This window comes from Eucyclogobius newberryi, unplaced genomic scaffold, assembly GCF_026437365.1.
Source record: "Eucyclogobius newberryi isolate DKJ021-1_F unplaced genomic scaffold, fEucNew1.0.hap1 SCAF_17, whole genome shotgun sequence".
In the NCBI taxonomy this organism is placed as follows: domain Eukaryota; kingdom Metazoa; phylum Chordata; class Actinopteri; order Gobiiformes; family Gobiidae; genus Eucyclogobius; species Eucyclogobius newberryi.
The window spans coordinates 5,484,266-5,505,086 of NW_027315801.1; the positions used below are offsets into that span (position 1 = coordinate 5,484,266).

At 43.8% G+C, this 20,821-nt stretch overlaps 1 protein-coding gene across 1 annotated transcript in view; it reads left to right on the forward strand.

The window, feature by feature from the left end:
- Positions 1-1,849: 1,849 nt before the first annotated feature.
- Positions 1,850-20,821, forward strand: part of plekhg5b (pleckstrin homology domain containing, family G (with RhoGef domain) member 5b) — a 122,709-nt gene continuing 103,737 nt past the window's right edge. The window contains exon 1 of the mRNA XM_072448834.1: positions 1,850-2,032. Within this exon, the coding sequence (XP_072304935.1) occupies positions 1,951-2,032 (82 nt within the window). The 5' untranslated portion in view covers positions 1,850-1,950. The remainder of the gene's footprint in view (positions 2,033-20,821) is intronic.

Here is a 20,821-nt window from a genome sequence, read left to right on the forward strand (position 1 = left end):
ATACTACAATAACTTAAGTCTGCAAAGCAAGACCCACATTTAGTAACGACGCAAATCACAATCACGTTGACAGCAGTGATTCCCATTCAGAGGGGCGCGCTCAATTTAAAACAAAGAAAGATTAAATTGAATATGTTCTTTTAGTAAACTCAATGACGATTACGGTGGCGACTGTTTAAAGCAAGAAAATACTCATATCAATTGTGATTTTTTTATTTGTTCATTTTTTAATTCTACTTTATTTTATTTTGTATTTAATTTATTTGTATTAATTTTTACTTGTATTTATTTGTATTAATTTATTTTATTTTATTTATTTATAATGATAAGACGAGAGAACCTCTGCTATTCGTGCGCTTCCTGCCGGCGCCACTGCCCATGCGCGGTGGCGGTGTTGTGTCTAGCGCCTCTAGCGGCCGCCCCCGGTGCACGCCTCCACACAAAGCTCCCATCTCGCGCTTCACTTCGTGTTCCGCGCGGCTCGTGCGGCTCGTCCCGGTGAATGAATGAGACGCGACGCGGATCCACGGCGTCACGGAGCGACTCCAGCCGCTCTCCCGTGACGGAAACGCGGAGGAAACGAGCGTTTATTTACGCCGCTACACGTGGAAACTATTTGGAGCTTCTTTTTTTTCACTCTCTCCTCGTAACAAAGAGTCACCGGGACAGAAGACGGTCACCGGGACAGAAGACGGTCACCGGGACACTCTTTTCTTCTTCTGCGGCCGCGACAAGTTTGACCGAAGCGTGGACCGCGGGACGCGTTTGTGTCCGGTCCAGTTTGTACCGAATGTGAAGCGGAAAAGTAACGAACTGAGAAAGAAAAGATGTAAAGAGAGAGAAGAGCTGAGAGAGAAGAGCTGTGAGAGAAGAGCTGAGAGAGAAGAGCTGTGAGAGGGGGAGAGAAGAGCTGAGAGAGAAGAGCTGAGAGAGAAGAGCTGAGAGAGAAGAGCTGTGAGAGAAGAGCTGTGAGAGACGAGCTGAGAGAGAAGAGCTGAGAGAGAAGAGCTGTGAGAGAAGAGCTGAGAGAGAAGAGCTGTGAGAGGGGGAGAGAAGAGCTGAGAGAGAAGAGCTGAGAGAGAAGAGCTGTGAGAGGGGGAGAGAAGAGCTGAGAGAGAAGAGCTGAGAGAGAAGAGCTGAGAGAGAAGAGCTGTGAGAGAAGAGCTGTGAGAGGGGGAGGGAAGAGCTGAGAGAGAAGAGCTGAGAGAGGGGGAGAGAAGAGCTGAGAGAGAAGAGCTGTGAGAGAAGAGCTGAGAGAGAAGAGCTGAGAGAGAAGAGCTGTGAGAGGGGGAGAGAAGAGCTGAGAGAAGAGCTGAGAGAGAAGAGCTGTGAGAGGGGGAGAGAAGAGCTGAGAGAGAAGAGCTGAGAGAGAAGAGCTGAGAGAGAAGAGCTGAGAGAGAAGAGCTGAGAGAGAAGAGCTGAGAGACGGGTAGAGAAGAGCTGAGAGAGAAGAGCTGAGAGAGAAGAGCTGAGAGACGGGTAGAGAAGAGCTGAGAGAGAAGAGCTGAGAGAGAAGAGCTGAGAGACGGGTAGAGAAGAGCTGAGAGAGGGGGAGACAAGGTAAGAGAAGATTTGAGAGAGAGGGAGAAGAGCTGGGGGAGAGAGAAGAGCTGAGAGAGAGGTAGAGAGACGAGGTGAGAGAAGAGCTGAGAGAGGGGGAGACGAGGTGAAAGACGAGGACAGAGGGGGAGACAGCCTTAGAGAAGCGGGCAGAAAGGGACAAATTGGGAGACTCCGGCGGACAGAGGAGGAGACTCCGGCGGGCAGAGGGGGACACTCCGGCGGGCAGAGGGGGACACTCCGGCGGGCAGAGGGGGACACTCCGGCGGGAAGAGGGGGACACTCCGGCGGGCAGAGGGGGACACTCCGGCGGGCAGAGGGGGACACTCCGGCGGGCAGAGGGGGACACTCTGGCGGGCAGAGGGGGACACTGGTTCCCTCTATGCCCCGATGGTGCCCAGCAAGTGGAGCATGAACGGCGTCCTGCACAAGTCGCCGCAGAGAAGTTGGCTCGGCCTCAAGTTACGACTCAGTAAGTGGAACAAAACCTTGATTTAAGTCATTTATTTCGAAGTTCATGAGCGTTTTCAAATCTAAAGCTAAATCTAAATCAAACAACAACAAACGGTGTCTTCCAAAGTGCTAAATATGACGTCACTCGTCCTAAAACAACCAAGTCTGTATGACAAAAAAATACATTCAAATAAGCAAATAACACAATTTTCATACAACTATATGATGTGTTTTTGTCTGTACTTCCTGTGACTTGTGTGGGGGGATTGTTGAGGATCTGACCCTTTGACCTTCTGACCTTTAGAGGGCTGGCTGGTCCTTGTCAGTTCTGTCTTTGGAAAATGGTTTGGTCCTAAGTCTCGTCCCTGAGGAAGACCTGCTGCTGTGGAGCGTGTTTGGTCCTGGTTTAGTCCCGGTTTGGACCAGTTCTGTTTTTGTCACCTCATGAGTCTGGAAATGATGTCGAGACCAAATGTGGACCTGGATTCATCCCGGTTTAGTCCTGGTTTGGACTTGGTTTGGTCCTAGTTTGGACTTGGTTTGGTCCTAGTTTGGACTTGGTTTAGTCCTGATGAGTTCTGTCTGTGCTTCTGGTTGTGTTCAGGCCTCGTTTAGTCTTGGTTTAAACCTGGTCCTAGAAACTAAACTCTTGTTTGGTGTAAAGTCTGTGGATGGCATAACCCTGCGTGACCTTGATTATTCCTGGTTCAGGTCTAGTTTAAGCTTAATTAGACCTGGTGTAGTCCTAGTTTAGACCTGGTGTAGTCCTAGTTTAGACCTGGTGTAGTCCTAGTTTAGACCTGGTGTAGTCCTAGTTTTAGACCTGGTGTAGTCCTAGTTTAGACCTGGTGTAGTCCTAGTTTAGACCTGGTGTAGTCCTAGTTTAGACCTGGTGTAGTCCTAGTTTAGACCTGGTGTAGTCCAGTTTAGACCTGGTGTAGTCCTAGTTTAGACCTGGTGTAGTCCTAGTTTTAGACCTGGTGTAGTCCTAATTCAGACCTGGTGTAGTCCTAGTTTAGACCTGGTGTAGTCCTAGTTTAGACCTGGTGTAGTCCTAGTTTAGACCTGGTGTAGTCCTAGTTTAGACCTGGTGTAGTCCTAGTTTAGACCTGGTGTAGTCTTAGTTTTAGACCTGGTGTAGTCCTAGTTTAGACCTGGTGTAGTCCAGTTTAGATCTGGTGTAGTCCTAGTTTAGACCTGGTGTAGTCCTAGTTTTAGACCTGGTGTAGTCCTAATTCAGACCTGGTGTAGTCCTAGTTTAGACCTGGTGTAGTCCTAGTTTAGACCTGGTGTAGTCCTAATTCAGACCTGGTGTAGTCCTAGTTTAGACCTGGTGTAGTCCTAGTTTAGACCTGGTGTAGTCCTAGTTTAGACCTGGTGTAGTCTTAGTTTTAGACCTGGTGTAGTCCTAGTTTAGACCTGGTGTAGTCCTAGTTTAGACCTGGTGTAGTCCTAGTTTAGACCTGGTGTAGTCCTAGTTTAGACCTGGTGTAGTCCTAGTTTTAGACCTGGTGTAGTCCTACGAAGTACTGTTTACGGGAGCATACTTCTGGAAGCCTGTCATCTCCCGCTCGGTTCCAGGGCCGTAATTTAGCCCGATAATGCTCTCTTTGAGTTCCACCTTTACAACGATCGTGAGGACAAACAAACAATATTCTGCGACGGACGCGTACTCTCCTGACGCCGTAAAACAGACCAGCGAAATACTATACTTCAAAAATAGACTCTTCCGGTTTCTGAACGAGAGCGAACGCTACGCTAAAAGCCGCTACCGTTCCGTGCATTAGCGTCGATGCATTTTTAATGGAAGCGTTAGCGTTAGCTGGCGAACAGCACAAACCAGGGGCCGTTTTGGGCGACTGAAAACCACTCGAGCGCATTTAAGGAACACCAGAGCCTCGTTAGAAAACATTATCGTGCGTAAAAGTGTTCAATGCCCTTTATCGACACCAAAACGAGCGGAAACGTCGACAAATATGTCTTACTATGTTTATTTCTTAAATCTAACGTCACTAATTGCACTAAAATACATGTACAGTGGGTAATAAAGGTTTGACGATGACTTTTTTAGTTTTAGTTGTTCAAGCACAGCGTTTCCTACACACGCTACATGAATGAACTTTGGAAAATAGAGCGGGAAGTTGGACGTCTTTAGACTGTTTTTATGCCTCGCCGATCGTAATGAGCGTAAAAACATTCACAATTTATCCGCGCCGTCTACGAACGACAAAAATAACGTCTTTATATTTTCCGCCTCATTAATATAGACAATTTATACGAGCGCCAGGCTGTGTTGGGCAACGTTTCTACCGTGTGTCTTTACGCTTTATTTTTGAATGCATTAAATATAAGATGAACGAAGCGAAAGTTGTTTAAAAGTGCACAATGTAAGCGGAGGGAATTCTGGCTAATGGTTTTAAGAGTTGATCCATTTCTCATCCAAGCTGCTTCTTCAATGATTCTTTTACATACAAAACACAAACGTTATTGACAATATCCGCCGTTGTTTGTTGCAAGCATGAAAAACGATATAAAAGGTCATCTCTGTACTGCTATATACATTCGTCGCGATGGTGTTCAGTTTGACACGTGTTTAGCATCTTAAAATCTCCATCCGTTCACTTTGGGGAACTAAAAAATCAAAGAATCACGCCCCAATGTTGGGCCGGGTATCGCCTCGTACCTCACGATACGATACATATCCCGATACAGGGTCCACGATACGATACAAATCCTGACACAGAACTTGATACGACGCGCGTCCTGATTCAGGGACATCCCTTAAAACCGGCGTTAAAAGGACCTAGGATGAAGTCACATGTTCAGCTCCACAGATTTGGCTTTATGTTGTTTAAAAGTATCACGATATCGCTACACGTATTGCCAAGAAGTCCGTCACGATATCGATATATTGAGCGCAGCCTTAATCTCTTACAGACCGTCTACCTGTCGCAGCCGAACGACAGGTAAATGCGGCAAAGTCATTTTAAACGGTAAAACAGGTAAAACATTTCGGCGGACGGTTCCGTTGGCGTCTTTTTGCTCATGTGTGAAGTGCCAAGTGCGTACGGCGAGCGGGAGGCGCGGTGCCGGCGTGCACGTCCTCTCTAATTGGCTGAGTCTGGAAGCTGCCAGTGTTCCAGGCCACAGAGCCTAAGCCCGTCTTAAACACACAGACCTAATCCCGCCGCAGATGTCAGCTCGCTCTCTCCGCCGCCGCAAAAGAAAAACACGCCCAACCGATCGCAGCTTTTCGCTTCGCCGGCAACGCTCAACCCTGTCGGCGTTAAACGGTCACTTTTTGCTCAGTAAAAAGTGACCGCTGGACAAACGCTTCTAACAATCTCTTCTGTATGAGCTTCGCTTTTTGTAGCTATTGCTTTTGCTTGGATATTACCGTATTTTCCGGACTATAAGTCGCACCAGCCAAAAAATGCATAATAGAGGGGAAAAAACATATTTAAGTGGTACTGGAGTACAAGTTGCATTTTTGGTGAAATGTTTTTGATAAAAGACCAAGAACAGACATTTGATCTTGAAATGCAGTTTAAAATAATAATAGATGAATGAACAAGGTGAATAGGTGTACGTATGCTAACGCTAACACCTTCAGCTACATGAGGCACAGACAGAACTGTGGTAAGTGTCTGGTATGTTAACGTAACATCTGAACAGTTATTCAGATAACTATAGCATAAAGAACATGCTAACAAGTTTACCAAAGCATCAGTTTTACCCCAAATCACTAAATCCATTGAATTCTTCTTCCTCTGTGTCACTTCTAAACAACTCCACAAACTCCAGAGGTAGAGGAAGTGCAGCTTCTTCTTCTGCGTCGCTTAGAGCCTAGAGCGCCCTCTTGTGGATGTCATGTGTAAATAAATAATATCTCATATAAGTCGCTCTGGAGTATAAGTCGCACCCACGGCCAAAACTATGAAAAAAAAAGAAAATACGGTATAACCTTTACGCTTGTTTGATCTCCTTCATATCCACCACGTTCTGTAGTTGGTGTTGAGGTCTCAGAGGAAAATGTCTTCCTAGGTTCCCGAGTGATACGGAAAATAATTAATAAATCAATATTAAAGAGCTTTTGATGTTGATTTTAATCCGACCGACTTTTTACCATTGCCCTTTTTAGCGCAAAAATAGTCAAATATGATCTTCCAAAGTCTGAACTCTGCTCCTAAACACGCAAAGATTGACCTGGAGATTTGAAAGCTGACCATTGACGATTAGACGTGACTGAATTGCAATTAAACCTTTTATTAATTGCCCCAGCTCTGTTTCTTCTTCTTAAAACTCTGCCCAGATATTAGTTTCTAAACCTTTCCCCCGTCACGGTGAGAGAGTTTCGATGCGGTATCATGGTTTGATGAGTGGAAAATCTGACGCTCGAATCATCGCGTAAAAAAGAGGGATGAGGTCTGAAAATGACCTCATGGATATATGTGGCTTATGGACATTCTGTAATGATTGAATCTTACGCAGCGGCGGTTTGGTGAAATGTGACAATACTCGAGGATAAATAAACGCATACTCTTTACTTTTTCACGAGTCAAAGTCTGTCAAATCTGTCATTTTTTCCCCCATTGGTTTACCGTCTTAGGGTGCACAGTGGCAAAGGCGGTTAGCGCTCTTGCCCCCCAAGAAGGAGATCATGGGTTCGATTCCCGGACCAGACCAACATCACATGATCTCTCTGGGTGGAGTCTGCATGTTCTCCCCGTGTTACCATGGGTTCTCTCCGGGTTCTCTGGCTCCTCCCACCGTCCAAAGACATGCATGTGTTAGGTAAAAATTGGTGACTCTAAATTGGCCCTAGTGATTGAATGTGAGAGTGAACTGTCTGTAATGTCTATGTCTCTGTGTTGGCCCTGCGACAAGTTGGCCACTGTCCAGGGTGTACCCCGCCTAAGGCCCGAAGTCACTGGGATAGGCTCCAGTCACCCGCGACCCCGAAAGGGAACAAGCGGTAGAAAATGGATGTTTACCGTCTTTTACCGTCTGTCACCGTCTGTTACTGTCTGTTACTGTCTGTTACCGTCTGTTACCGTCTGTTACTGTCTGTCATTGTCTGTCACGTCTGTTACCGTCTGTCACCGTCTGTTACTGTCTGTTACCGTCTGCTACTGTCTGTTACCGTCTGTTACTGTCTTTCATTGTCTGTCACGTCTGTTACCGTCTGTCACGTCTGTTACCGTCTATCACGTCTGTTACGTCTGTCACGTCTGTTACCGTTTGTTACCGTCTGTCACGTCTGTTACCGTCTGTCATTGTCTGTTACCGTCTGTCATTGTCTGTTACGTCTGTCATTGTCTGTTACGTCTGTCACCGTCTGTCACTGTCTGTCACCGTCTGTCACCGTCTGTCACTGTCTGTTACCGTCTGTCACGTCTGTTACCGTCTTTCATTGTCTGTTATGTCTGTCACCGTCTGTTACCGTCTGTCACCGTCTGTCACGTCTGTCACCGTCTGTCACCATCTGTCACCGTCTGTCACCATCTGTCACCATCTGTCACCGTCTGTCACCATCTGTCACCGTCTGTCACCGTCTGTCACCATCTGTCACCGTCTGTTACCGTCTGTTACTGCATGTTATCGTCTGTTTCCGTCTGTTTCCTCGCAATTGCCTTTTTTCCCTGACGCCAAAAGTACGCTCCGCCTCCGAAGCTATGCATTTATTGTGTCCGCGGTAGGAGTTTTGAGACCCAAATACGCAGTTCGAAAACCGACAGCGACAATACCGTTTCACAAGATAATTACCGTATGTTCCGGACTATAAGTTACATCTTTTTTCACAGTTTTGACCGGGTTGCGACTTATATTTATACTTATATACTTATACTCCGGAGCGACTTATATGTGATATTATTTGTTATTTTCATACTTGCAGCCGCATTTAATACTCCAGTGCGACTTATATATGTTTTTTTCTTCTCTGTTATACATTTTTTGGCTGGTACGACTTATACTCCGGTGCAACTTATAGTCCGGAAAATACGGTAGGTTGGACAATAGGTTTTTTGGCTTTTCAGTTCAAAGTTCACATTCTTAACACTTTCGAGAGCATTGATATTTGAGAAATATGAACGGATAAACTATGAATCACATGCATTTCTGTCTAAACTACAAGGTTTTAGATGAAGTATAATTGGTTCATTTTACAGGAAAGTATGTCATATTTTGCTAAATCATTGCCGTCTTTGCTAATTGCGATGATGATTCAAATTCTGATTGTACAGCGACACATCTTGCAGCCCCATCTCACAGAGTTTACAATATATATAAACAACTTGTGGAGCTCGCAGACGACTACAAAGCTCCGCGTATGAGTTTTCCACTTGCTCCGTTCAAACGAGAGCGTCTGGGCTTAATCAGAAAAAGCTGCCGCCGCTCTCGGGAGGGTTCGTTTGGCCGGAGCCCCAGTCCCTCCCCACATGTGGCCGCCGCTGCCGTCGGCGTGTGTCGGGCGCGTTGCTTTTGGCTCGGCTTGCGGCTCGTTACGCTCTAAACTTCCTACTCCCGACCGTTTCTCTCCATTGTTCTTCTTCTCTGACATTTCCTCTCCCGGCGGCGATTGGGGATTTCAATAGGCACGTTAACGAGAGTAGGGAATCTCGAAACGTGCATCTATGTCCTTCCACGAAAGGTTTTGTGTTTTCACTTACTTGAGTGTTGGTAATGTTTTGATTCTATTGTAAATTTGGGCTGTGCGAATATTAAATCGAGATCGAGAATTAGTCATTTCTAATAGTCAATGATCAGCCAATGCTTTTTCTGTAAACAAGAATGTGGTTTGGAGCAGAGTTCAGACTAAAGAGGAACGAGTTTGACACTGTATTTGTTTTTAATGGCAATGATTAAAGCTTAAAGTCTTGTTCTTGTTCAGGAAATTAATATTGAAGGTCATTTCCGCCACAATTTTTCAATTTTAAATGACATAAAATCGGACTGAAAGTTGAGATGTGAGGAACAGATCGTGATACAGCTTTTTTTGTCATGTCATTCAGCCTTTTATTGTAAATGTTGTTTTGAATAAATGCTAAATGTACTTCTCAACTCGCTGCCAAAAGACTAGATTTAAAATAAAACGCAACAAACTTGCAATATTTCAAACAAAGGGGTATTTTTTTCAGTTTTACGTTTCAAATTCAACCAATACATTTGAAGTCACCTTTTGCCGTTTGTGTTGAATATTGCAACGTTTCAAACTCTTAATTACTAGTGGATTCATTGCGTCGTTTATAAGATGTACCACATTGGAGGATTAGCCTGTGCTCGGACCCCGGACACGGGAAGAACATGCAAACAACACGCTAAACGTACGGACATCCAATTAGGCAACTTCTTGCTGAAAATACCGCTTTCGTCACCAAGCAAGAGAAGTAAAATATTGAAAGTTTTTTAAGTGTCTGATCATATATTTAACTATACCTCTATAATAAATAATTGTAATTGTATTGTGATAATGGTACTCATTATCTGGACTATACAGACTCTAAAAGACGTGCAAAAAGACCTTTTTATACATAAAACAATTGCATTATTGAGTCAAAATGTCCAAAAAATAATAAACAATTGATGATTTTCTTCATTTATGCACATCATTTGCAAATTTTCTCAATTTTGAAGTTTTCAATCACAACATTTATTTGATTTAAAATGGTTTAATGTGCAACAGAAATCACCTTGTCGACCGTACTGAACAGTGGTTAGTTGTCACCCGACAGAACAAACTGCACTTTCCTCTCCTGTGTCTGTATCTTTTCACCATTGCTGGACAGTTTCTCCCTCTTTCTTTTCTCTCTTAATAGATTTAACACATTTCCCCGCCGTCCAAACCGCCCGTCTTCCCACAGTGCCATTTGTTCCTGTAATGGAAAAGCGTAGCCGCGATCCGACCGCAGCCGCACGCACTGGATATACATTTACCAAACCGAATATTCGCCCGTGTTTGAAGACTGAGTCCTCGGTGTCCCGTTGCCGCCGGGGCTTTCCCTTTTTTTTTCACCCAAAGACTTCGCCCGGCTTTCCATTGTCGCCGTCAATCTTCAGTTTCTCTCGACCAAAACGCGCCGTTGAAAGACATCACGACATTTTGCCATTAACGCTCGTAAAACCCGTAAAAACGACTGGACTATACCTGCTTCAGAAAGTATAGAGTGAGATGGGACGCGAACGCCATACTAGTCTTACCCTTCTAGGTAAGACTAATATGGCGTTCGCGTCCCGTCGCTCGAAGCGTCTTTTGTGAAACGGGACAAAGATGGTGGAATAGAGACGCGAGCGAGGCATCGTATCCCCGAGCGACAACAATGACGTCGCCTACAATGACAACAAAAACACACACAAACAACAAACTGACTGCAAAATTGAGCACATTTCTGATGCTTTGTCAAAATAAAGTCTGAATACCGTATTTTCCGGACTGTGTCGCACCTTTTTTCACTATTTGGCCGGGATGCAACTTATACTTATATTTATACTTATATACTTATACTCCGGAGCGACTTATATGTGATATTATTTGTTATTTTCACACTTGCAACTCAAACTTAACTTAACTCAAATTAACTTTTAAATTTTTTTTCAAAATAAAACAGAACGCTTGCAAATAAAATTAGTTGTTGAACATATTAGTCAACTTTCTTCCATATCATCATCAGATGACTATTTGCAGGAGTCTCATTTACATATTAATTGTCTTTACACTCACAAAAAATATGTATTAAGCTTCTGATGCAAAAATAAAGGCTGCTGTGGTGTTTCCATCATGGTGCATTTATTGTGTTATTCAAATTGTACTGCTCTATTTATTTATTCTAGCTATAAAACGTTTCCATTTTTCGTTTTGCTATTTGATGAGGGTCCCTAAGTACTCTCGTCTCGGCTCTGGCTGCACATTTGATGACGGTCCCTAAGCACGCGTCTCGGCTCGAGCTGCACTTTCGGAGCAGTGTGATTCGCTGCGCCCAAAATACGCATCTGATTGTTAAAAACGAGGTTGTGTCACTTGGCAGTTTAAATATGAGTGTTTTGGCATGTGAATGATCTGCAAAGACTTTTGTGTTTAGGAGCTATTGACCTCGGAAGTCTGTATCTGTGACGCTAACTTTACCGCACGTGGCTCCTCCCACTTGCACTTTGGTTATAGAATTGAACACGCATTTGTCTGAAAAAAGTGCTTTTGTATCGCAGCTTTTGCGATACAAAAATGTATTGCATTTGAGAGAAATTGCGTCGCATTTTGCGACGCGATACCGCTTATTCTGAACCCTGTATATATACACAGGGATATTCATTTTGTGCCCGTGTTGCCCACCTCGAGGCCCTTGGCGAGGTGTTATGTTACAGTTGGGGTCCGGACTCTTTCTACTTTGCATTGTCGGGTTACAAACAGTTGGTCTACTTTGCATGTTTTTAAATTTACATATTAGAGTGATAACTTCTCACTAGGTTGAATACATATTATACATTTAGGATTATACATTGAGGTGTGAATGTTGTTCTGCTACATTTCGATACCAAAAAATGTGTATTGAGTATTTTATTTAACAGATTAAAAATTAAATCCTATAAATGTGCATATAAGGACATAAAGTGATTTTTCTGCTGTTGTGGATCATTTTAATTATATTCATTGTTCCTCTTTTTTTTATTATTATTTATTTGTATTTTTATGGACTATTGCACAAGGTTATGTAGAAAAATCTACAAATATTTCAATAAAAGTAATGTTTCTATCTGGAAAGTCTTGAATTTAAAATATTTTTTTCAGTTTTTTATTCATCTTTAATTGTCTAGTTTTGGTAAAAGGTCGATTTGTCTCTGTTCAAACCTTTGTTCAGTCCTGGTTTATGCCAGACGTCGTTTTATTTATTTTTTACTCAGTTTTGACTAGAATACAGCATTTTATTTCATTTTAATTATATTCATTTTAAAATTGTTATTTTTATTGACTATCGCACAGCGTTACATAGAAGAATCTACACATATTTCAATAAAAGTAAGGTTTCCATCTAAAATAAATTTATTTGGATTGGAAAGTCTGGAATTAGATTATTATTCTTTTTTCTTTTCTTTTTTTTAACCAAGTACAATTATTAGATCTTTAACATTGTAGTTTTGATAAAAGTCTGCATTTTGACCACATTTAAAATTGCGTAAGTCGTTGTTCAGTCCTTTTTTTGACCAGAACACAGCATTTTAATTGAGTCTGACGCATAAAAATCACGTTTATGTCCAAAATATGAACGTAAAATTCAACACGTAGCTTTTGTCCTGGACGTTTCCTCCGGTAGAACTTCCAGAAGGATCCGTCTGAACACGCCTCTGAGCGTTTATCACCTCCGCCCTGCACAATGACTGTTTCATCTCGGCTTATTGCAGCCTTCCACGCTCCACAATGACTGTACTTTGAGTCGAAGGGCGTTTTCCCGTCACGGCCGACCCTGTCATCGGCCCCTCGATTGCACCCGCCGTCGCTTCAATTACGGGATTATTCGTATCAACAAGCTGAGGAGGATGCGCGGCTAAATTACACGTTTTCGGAAATCTTTAGTCAAATAAACGTGAACGTGGACCCGAGTGAAGCTCTTGAAACCTCGATTTATGACGATTTATTTGACCCAAAGTACCGACGGGACGAGAAAAGTGACCCACCGCCGTCTTCACCTTTCTGCCGTCGTCCATTTATCGTTTATAAGAGAACGATACAAACGTCGGTCGACCAGATGCCAACGACCGACCGATTAATCGACCGAACGACCGCAATCCATGTTTACTTCAATTCAAAGCTCTTTATGACTAACAAAAAGACAGTAGAAACATACAACCCAACATACAACCCATCGCCCGCGTCGTGGTCGTTTACACGGTGATCGAGCGCCTTCTCGGCCGTCTCCTTGGTCGTGGTCGTTTACACGGTGATCGAGCGCCCTCTCGGCCATTGCCGTGGTCGTTTACACGGTGATCGAGCGCCTTCTCGCCCGTCGCCTTGGCCGTAGTCGTTTACACGGTGATCGAGCGCCTTCTCGCCCGTCGCCTTGGCCGTGGTCGTTTACACGGTGATCGAGCGCCTTCTCGCCCGTCGCCGTGGTCGTTTACACGGTGATCGAGCGCCTTCTCGCCCGTCGCCTTGGCCGTGGTCGTTTACACGGTGATCGAGCGCCTTCTCGCCCTTCGCCGTGGTCATTTACACGGTGATCGAGCGCCTTCTCGCCTGTCGCCTTGGTCGTGGTCGTTCGCACGCTCACACTCGCAGTCGCCTGGAGACGTTCTAATCCTGACTTGTCGGTGAAGGGTTGAACGCGGTCTGTTTGATGGACTGAATCCAAATATAACCCAAAGCACTTGCAGTGAGCTCGCTTCAGCCTCGGCTTCATGTTCACTCTCTGTCGACGCCTCGGTCACCGTGGCACACGTTACTTAACACACCATTCAGAGTTTAGTGTGGAAGACGGGCTATTTTAGGCCTTTAAATGAACGAGGACCAGTCAATGAAGAGGAAGTGACACAGTGGAGCTGAAGATGTTTAGTATTCACTGTTTTAATGAAGAAAAATAAGGGGAAAAGGAGAAATTAATATCAGTTTAACTTTGTTTTGCCCCCTCTTCCTACTGTTCAGGCTCTGTTAGGCTCTTGGTGAGTGACAGGTGGAGTTAACCAACCGAAGTGTGAGGTCTCGGAACCAGTAGCTAACTTAAGTTACTTCTTAAAACCGCATGTAAAGATACTACGGGAATAATTTTGCCTAATTTATTTCACTTCTTTGCACCTTTTTGCTGCATTTTAACGTGTCTTTGTTGGTTTGGCTGGTGTTGGATGTAGCGCAGGTTTATACTCAATGTTGTAGACGATAGACGGATATTTTCAACACCAAATAATAGTACTTTTTATTTGTTGTACATTGTAGTTCATGATGAAGCTTAAGATCATTCCAAAACTGTTCAGGAAAGTTTGTCCTGTAAATGCTTGTGTCGTTTGTCTAGTTTCGATGCTAGTCCGAGTATCGATTAGTGTCCGGCCTTCGATACCTTTTGACAACGGCAGTTAGATGCATGACTGCGCACTAGAATTATAATATTTTTGGTCTTGACGCGAGGATACGTGGATAAACGGGCCCTTTGGATCCCTCAAGCGGCCGTGTACGCGCCATACCGATCTGCTCCATAGCGAACCAACGGAAACGAGGCGATAACGCACCTTTTAATTACGTTTGTACGATTGTTAAAGCGAAGTTTGGCATGGATGGAACTGGAGTGTCAGCCCTTTGCCACTTGAAGTCTTAAATCTGAACCGTGGAGCTGACTTTTGTGTAAGTCGTCCTTCCTTAACCGTGGCGTTCCATTCGATTTCGACCGCTTATTCAATTCAACCCCTGGCGACCTTTCTCAATTCTTTTCTGTCACGGGGAGAACATCTTTCGACGACACGTTTCTGAAAAGCCCGTAAAAGGAGTTGAAGGTAGAAAAGTGCCTGTCTGTATCTCCGTGCGCTCTGCTTGTGATTAACTCCTGGCGTCTTCTGCTCGGACCTGAACTGTGCCAGGACGCTGCTGCCAAAGCGCTGCACAGAAGAGTTTGATGTTGCCGTTTGCGTACAGTGTTCAAGCTGCGGAATGTGGGCATCTTTGGGGGTGTCGGGGGTCTGTGACACAACTCAATTTGTTGAAGGTCGAGCCACGTTTCTTCATGTTTTAGTCGTAGTACTTGTATAATGGGGTGCACGGTGGCAAAGGCGGTTCTCTCCGGGTTCTCCGGCTTCCTCCCACCGTCCAAAGACATGCATGTGTTAGGCAAAATTGGAGACTCTAAATTGGCCCTAGTGAATGAATGTGAGAGTGAACTGTCTGTAATGTCTATGTCTCTGTGTTGGCCCTGCGACAAGTTGGCCACTGTCCAGGGTGTACCCCGCCTAAGGCCCGAAGTCACTGGATAGGCTCCAGTCACCCGCGACCTCCGAAAGGGAACAAGCGGTAGAAAATGGATGGATGGAAAACGACTAATACTAAAAAGTGTAAAGGTCAAGGATGAAGAAATACAAGAATAGAGTATAATATACGAGACACAGTTCCACAAGACGAAGGGCATGATCCTGTGTCGCGAGATCTTGTGGCTTAAATTCTCTCTCTCTCTCTCTCCTCTCTCTCTCTCTCTCTCTCTCTCTCTCTCTTCTCTCTCTCTTCTCTCTCTCTCTCTCTCTCTCTCTCTCTCTCTCTCCTCTCTCTCTCTCTCTCTCTCTCTCTCTCTCTCTCTCTCTCTCTCTCTCTCTCTCTCTCTCTCTCTCTCTCTCTCTCTCTCTCTCTCTCTCTCTCTCTCTCTCTCTCTCTCTCTCTCTCTCTCTCTCTCTCTCTCTCTCTCTCTCTCTCTCTCTCTCTCTCTCTCTCTCTCGTTCTCACCTTCCTTCATCTCTTTTCCTCATCAGTTTCCCCTCTCACTCCCTCCACACATTTTCTCTTCCCTCACTGTCTTCTGTCCTCATCTTTTTATAATATACCCATTCTTTCCCCCTCTCTCCTCTTTTCTCTTTCTTCTTACTCTTTTCTCCTTCTTTCCCTCTTACTCTTCTCTCTCTCTCCCTCTTTCTCCCCCTCTCTCCCCTCTTCATTAAAAGGGGAAGCAGCAGCTTGATCTCTCGCTCGTAGCTGCTGCAGATTGTTCCCATATGGCTGCAGAGCCCAGGGCCCGAGCTGCAAACCGCTCTCGCTCCGTTTCTACCCTATAATTTCTTATCCCAAAATTGGACATGCGGCTCTTTGGTGTGTGACGGGGCCTCCTCCCCCCGGCCGCATTCTCCCTCCCCCCGGCCGCCATTCTCCCTCCCTCCCCCCGGCCGCCGCTCTCCGTTCTCACACTATTTCTTCTCCTCCTTTTGACGCAGAACAGCAATGTTTTCAGTCTGAAAGTGTTAGGAGTTTGACATGAGCTCGAGCAGCTACATTATAATACTGAAAAGAATACTGCTCAACTCAAAATTACAAGATGTGTTCATACTTTCACAGCAAAATCAGGACTAAACTGGGACTTAACCTGGGACTAAACCAAACTAAAACTGGATCAAATCTAAACCAAGAGTAGAACAGGACCAAACTAGCACCAAACTAGGACTAAACAGGGCTCAAACCAGGACCAAACCAGGACTAAACCAGGACCAAACGGAGCCCAAACCAGGACCAAACCAGAACCAAACCAGGACTAAAAGGGGCTCAAAGCAGGACCAAAGCAGGACCAAAGCAGGACCAAAGCAGGACCAAAGCAGGACCAAAGCAGGACCAAAGCAGGACCAAAGCAGGACCAAAGCAGGACCAAAGCAGGACCAAAGCAGGACCAAAGCAGGACCAAAGCAGGACCAAAGCAGGACCAAAGCAGGACCAAACGGGGCTCAAATCAGGTCTAGACCAGGTCTAAACCAGGTCTAAACCAGGTCTAAACCAGGTCTAAACCAGGTCTAAACCAGGTCTAAACCAGGTCTAAACCGGGACCAAACCGGGACCAAACTAGGACTAAACCAGGACTAAATGGGGCTCAAACCAGTACCAAACCAGTACCAAACCAGGCCAAAACCTGTACAAAGTGTGAGAACATGAGTAATCGTATCACAAGATTGCTTTCCGTTCCCTCTTATCTAAAAGGCCAGTGTTTGCATTGTCCCTCCCCAGACATAACTTTCCACTGTACGAGCACATTCATATGAAAAGGGCATACATTTTTGCTCAGACCCAAGAGGTGTGCCGTGATGAATGCACATTGTGGTGGGCATCTTCTTGTGGTCGCTGAACTTTAATCTGTTTCGGATCAAATGTGTCCTTGTTTTAGTCATTTTTGTCCTTTAGTCAGTGATTTATGTTTATGTCCTAATTGACCTTGTATGTTCTCATTTGGTTCTTCTCTGAGTAGTTTTTAGACCCCATACTTTGACTCGTAGTGTTGTGCCAAACCGTACTCTTCTTCAGTAAAAGTGTTGGTTCCTCTTCCCACTGTGAGTAAATCTACAGTGACAAAGGCAAATGTATCTTGACAATATTAAATTGTGTTTCTTTAGTTTGCCCTTTTTGCGGTTTGACCTTTGAAGATTTTGGCCTCGACCCTCGACTGTAACTAGTACTTTCTCCAAATCCTGTTTTACTTTAGCCTCTACTTTGTACCTTGGATCAGAAACTTGGTCAAGAGGAAGTACAGAGTTTTGTGTCCTCTTGTCCACGTCGTAAATACTCATGAATACATTTAGTTAATGTAACCCTGGTTCTTTGAGTCGTAGACTATGGTCGGGCCGATCTAAACTCTTAACTTCTACTGTCTACTGCTGGGTATTGTCATGTAGAGTCCTCGTTCTTGCAGAAGTAGAAAGTCCTAGTTTAGTCGATTTAAGAGAAGTTCAGAGGAAAATAGAGCTTGTTTACATCCGTAGACCTGTATTAATTAGCTTCTTAGACCTGGTTTAGCCCTGTTTATAATGTTTTAGACACTTTTTTAGACTTTAGATTTGATTTAATCTCTAAAAAGCATAAATCTATTCCGACACCTTTAGCGCTGAGCTGTAACAAATGCACCAAAAACGTCCAAGCAGAACATAAGGAAAGTGCGAGTCGGGGGTCGTAGGAGGCGCTTTAAATGAGATCTTTGTGCCAGCCGGTCCTCCAGCCCTCGGCCCAGATCTCCTTTCCCAGCATGCATCTCCACCTCCGCATGAATACGCCGCTTGTCCCGTGTATGGAGTAGGCAGCAGACCCTCCCCTGAAGTGCCCAAAAGTCCCACGCCGCCCTTTAACTTGGACGCAACAACATTTTTTGGGGAAAAGTTCAGCATGGATAACTTCAGCGGGGAGACGAGATCCGACTGGGTTTGGGAGCGAAGGTTTCTACACTTTTTGGCCGTAGGATGAGAGTGATTGTGAGAGAGACTGAAAGATCTTGTTGACGTTTGTTCGTTCTACACTTCGTTGACTTCCTGGAGTATTTGCACTCGAGAGAAGATTTAACATTTGAACCGATAAACTCGATCTTCTCCTCGGCAACTGCTCCAACTACCGAACTTCTATTTCGACACGTTTTTCAGTCCAACTTTTTAACAGCAGATTGTAGAGTTTGATTTCAGAAGGCTGTGGGCGGCTTTCGGTAAACTCACGAAGCAACAGGATGTCACTTTTTTAGATCTTTCCGAGAGATATTCTTCCCTTTTTTCTCTCTCCGTCCTCTGTGACCTTACAAATCGCTGAAATTGCCGGCGAAGTCGCGGCGCGTGCTTATTGCAGCTTTAGAATCTAATATTTTCCCCCCTCGCGGTAATGAATTGGACTTAAGGGAATAAGCGGGCGCGCTCTTGGCTCTTGGACCAGCTCAAAGTAGATTCGCTCGTTTTTTTTGTTTTGGAACGGAGGTTCAAAGCGAGTGTGTGTTCGCGGCTCGACTCGGATGAGGTAACTCCGCAGGTGGAGGTTTTTGAATGGCGTTATTAAACATGCTGGCGTTTCGGTACAGCGGGATACAGGAGTGATGTCACGGCATTCTTGAGCGATTTGTCGGTTCGGAAGTTGAGGTCGCTGGCAGCGGGACGTACGGTAGATTTAGATTGCGTGTCAAATTGTCAAAAAGCGTTATCCGGCTTCCGCTAACGGTGGTTTTGGTTGCCGACTAGTCAAGCGATTATTTCCAATGCGCCCGGAGACATTTTAAACGCATTATCAACTGATTAAAAAGTTCAAATGTGGTGAGTAATGGCTTTGAGACGATGACGATGATTGAAAAACGCCTCAGTCTTTTTTAGAACGTGTTTACTGTTATTTTGTACCATCAACTAGTCACGATCAGTCGATTAATCGTCGCAACCGTTGATATTTCAGTTTTTTCAAATGTATATTGCCAAAAAGCTGGTGTATACTGGCCCTTACCCTCCACAGCTTAATTTTTTTACATTTTTTGTGGACGCAACAATGTTTTTTTAGATCAATTTAAAGCAAGTTTGTAGAGATTTAAGACATTGATTGGTTTGTGAAAGTTTAGTGAAAGTTCGTGCTGAGACGGTTGGATTTGATGTTTGAAAAATAAATTATAGAAGGTATTGGAGATTCTGTCGTTTGGTTAGAAATATGACGGTGAAAGTTAGATATTGGTGATCCGCCGCGTCCAAGAGAGATGTTCCTCTACTGGAAGAAGCGGGGCGCGTACGAGCTGGAGACACAGGGACATTCGCTCGGCGACGTGGGAGCGGAGCGCTACTCTTGGTCTTCATCTCTGGACGACATCCACGATCTGTACGGTGAGCGGCGGGAATTTAATGGCAATGGCTGGGTTTAGCTGACAAAACACAATGAAAGTGTTTAATTGGGACATTTCTAAATGCTCAGATAATATTGTGGATGTTGTTGTGAAGATGGTTAAAATTTAAACATCAAGTATATCCTGTTACTATATAGTAACTAGAACTGGGTTGAAATAATCGATTTTCCGATTTTTAATCGAGTTGCATATTAATGACCGATTATCGATTTGTACGTCCAAAGATCGATTTAAAAAAAATAAATAAAAAATTATTAAAATTATTTTCTACATTTCCCTCAGTGAACTTGAATCTACCTTCAAGAAAGATAATTCAGGACTCCTGGATTATCTTTCTTGAAGGTAGATTGACTCTTAACCTTTTCATCAGTCTTCCATCAGTAACTACCAATACTTGTAAGATTTGCTGTTTAATATTGATATAATACTAATCAAATCAAATAAATTTATTTTTGTAAGGCCCAAAATCACAACAACAGTTGCCTCTGAGGGCCACAGGGAGAAATGAATCAACAATAATACTAGTTTTAATATGTTGCTTCTCTACACAGTCATGAAGTGAAGGAAACGGTTCACATACATTTTTCATTTTTAATAACAATAACCCCCGGATCGAATCGAAATCGGATCGAATCGGAAATCAGATAGAAATCGGAGCGAATCGGATGGAATCTGAGAAATCGGAAAAAATCTATTTTGAAACGTAAAAATCGGAATCGAATCGATTCTTGAAATTTGAATCGAAACCCAGCTCTAATAGTAACAGAGCTGACAAAAAATGAAAAATGTTTATTTTACAAGTAAATAAGATGACATTTCAACTGTTTTGTGGTTAATTTCGCATTTGTCTGATGATAAACGCCATTTAATACATTTAAAGACACGTTTTAACACATTTTTGCTGTATTAGCATAATATCGTGTGAGTTTTCTTATTGTTATACTCATACATAGACACATTCATTTTTGCTTATATTGCCAAGCCCTACTTTGGACTAGATTTTGACAAAATGATTTACAAAAATGTTCTTATTTGCGCCAATCCGTCACGATATTTGAAAAAAAAACTAATTAAAAAGGCTTTCAATATACTTTTCGTGAACGTGAACGACACTTCCTCCAAAGTCCGCTTTGGCTTCTGACTCTCAATTAAAAAAAGACCCAAACTGATCATCGACGATTATAAACGACTGAATCAACTTTTGTTGAGTTGATTAAGTTTTTACGTTGATTCAGTTTTTACGCCTTGATTACGCCGCCCTGTAAAAAACGTTGTATATCGTAATAAATAGTTGACGCAAACTCAAACCAGCTGAAAACGACTGCATCATGGATAAATCTGTCTTTGCGGGATCATATTTCACATAGTTGGTCGACTATGTGAACATGACATAGTTGGTCGACTATGTGAACATGACATAGTTGGTTGGCATTTTGGCGTTTTGTTTTCCATCGCCCTGTTGTTTCCGTGGAAAGCTCGGTCCGACCTGGCACCGGGACGGCGTCACATGGGTGCGAAGAGCAGGGAGA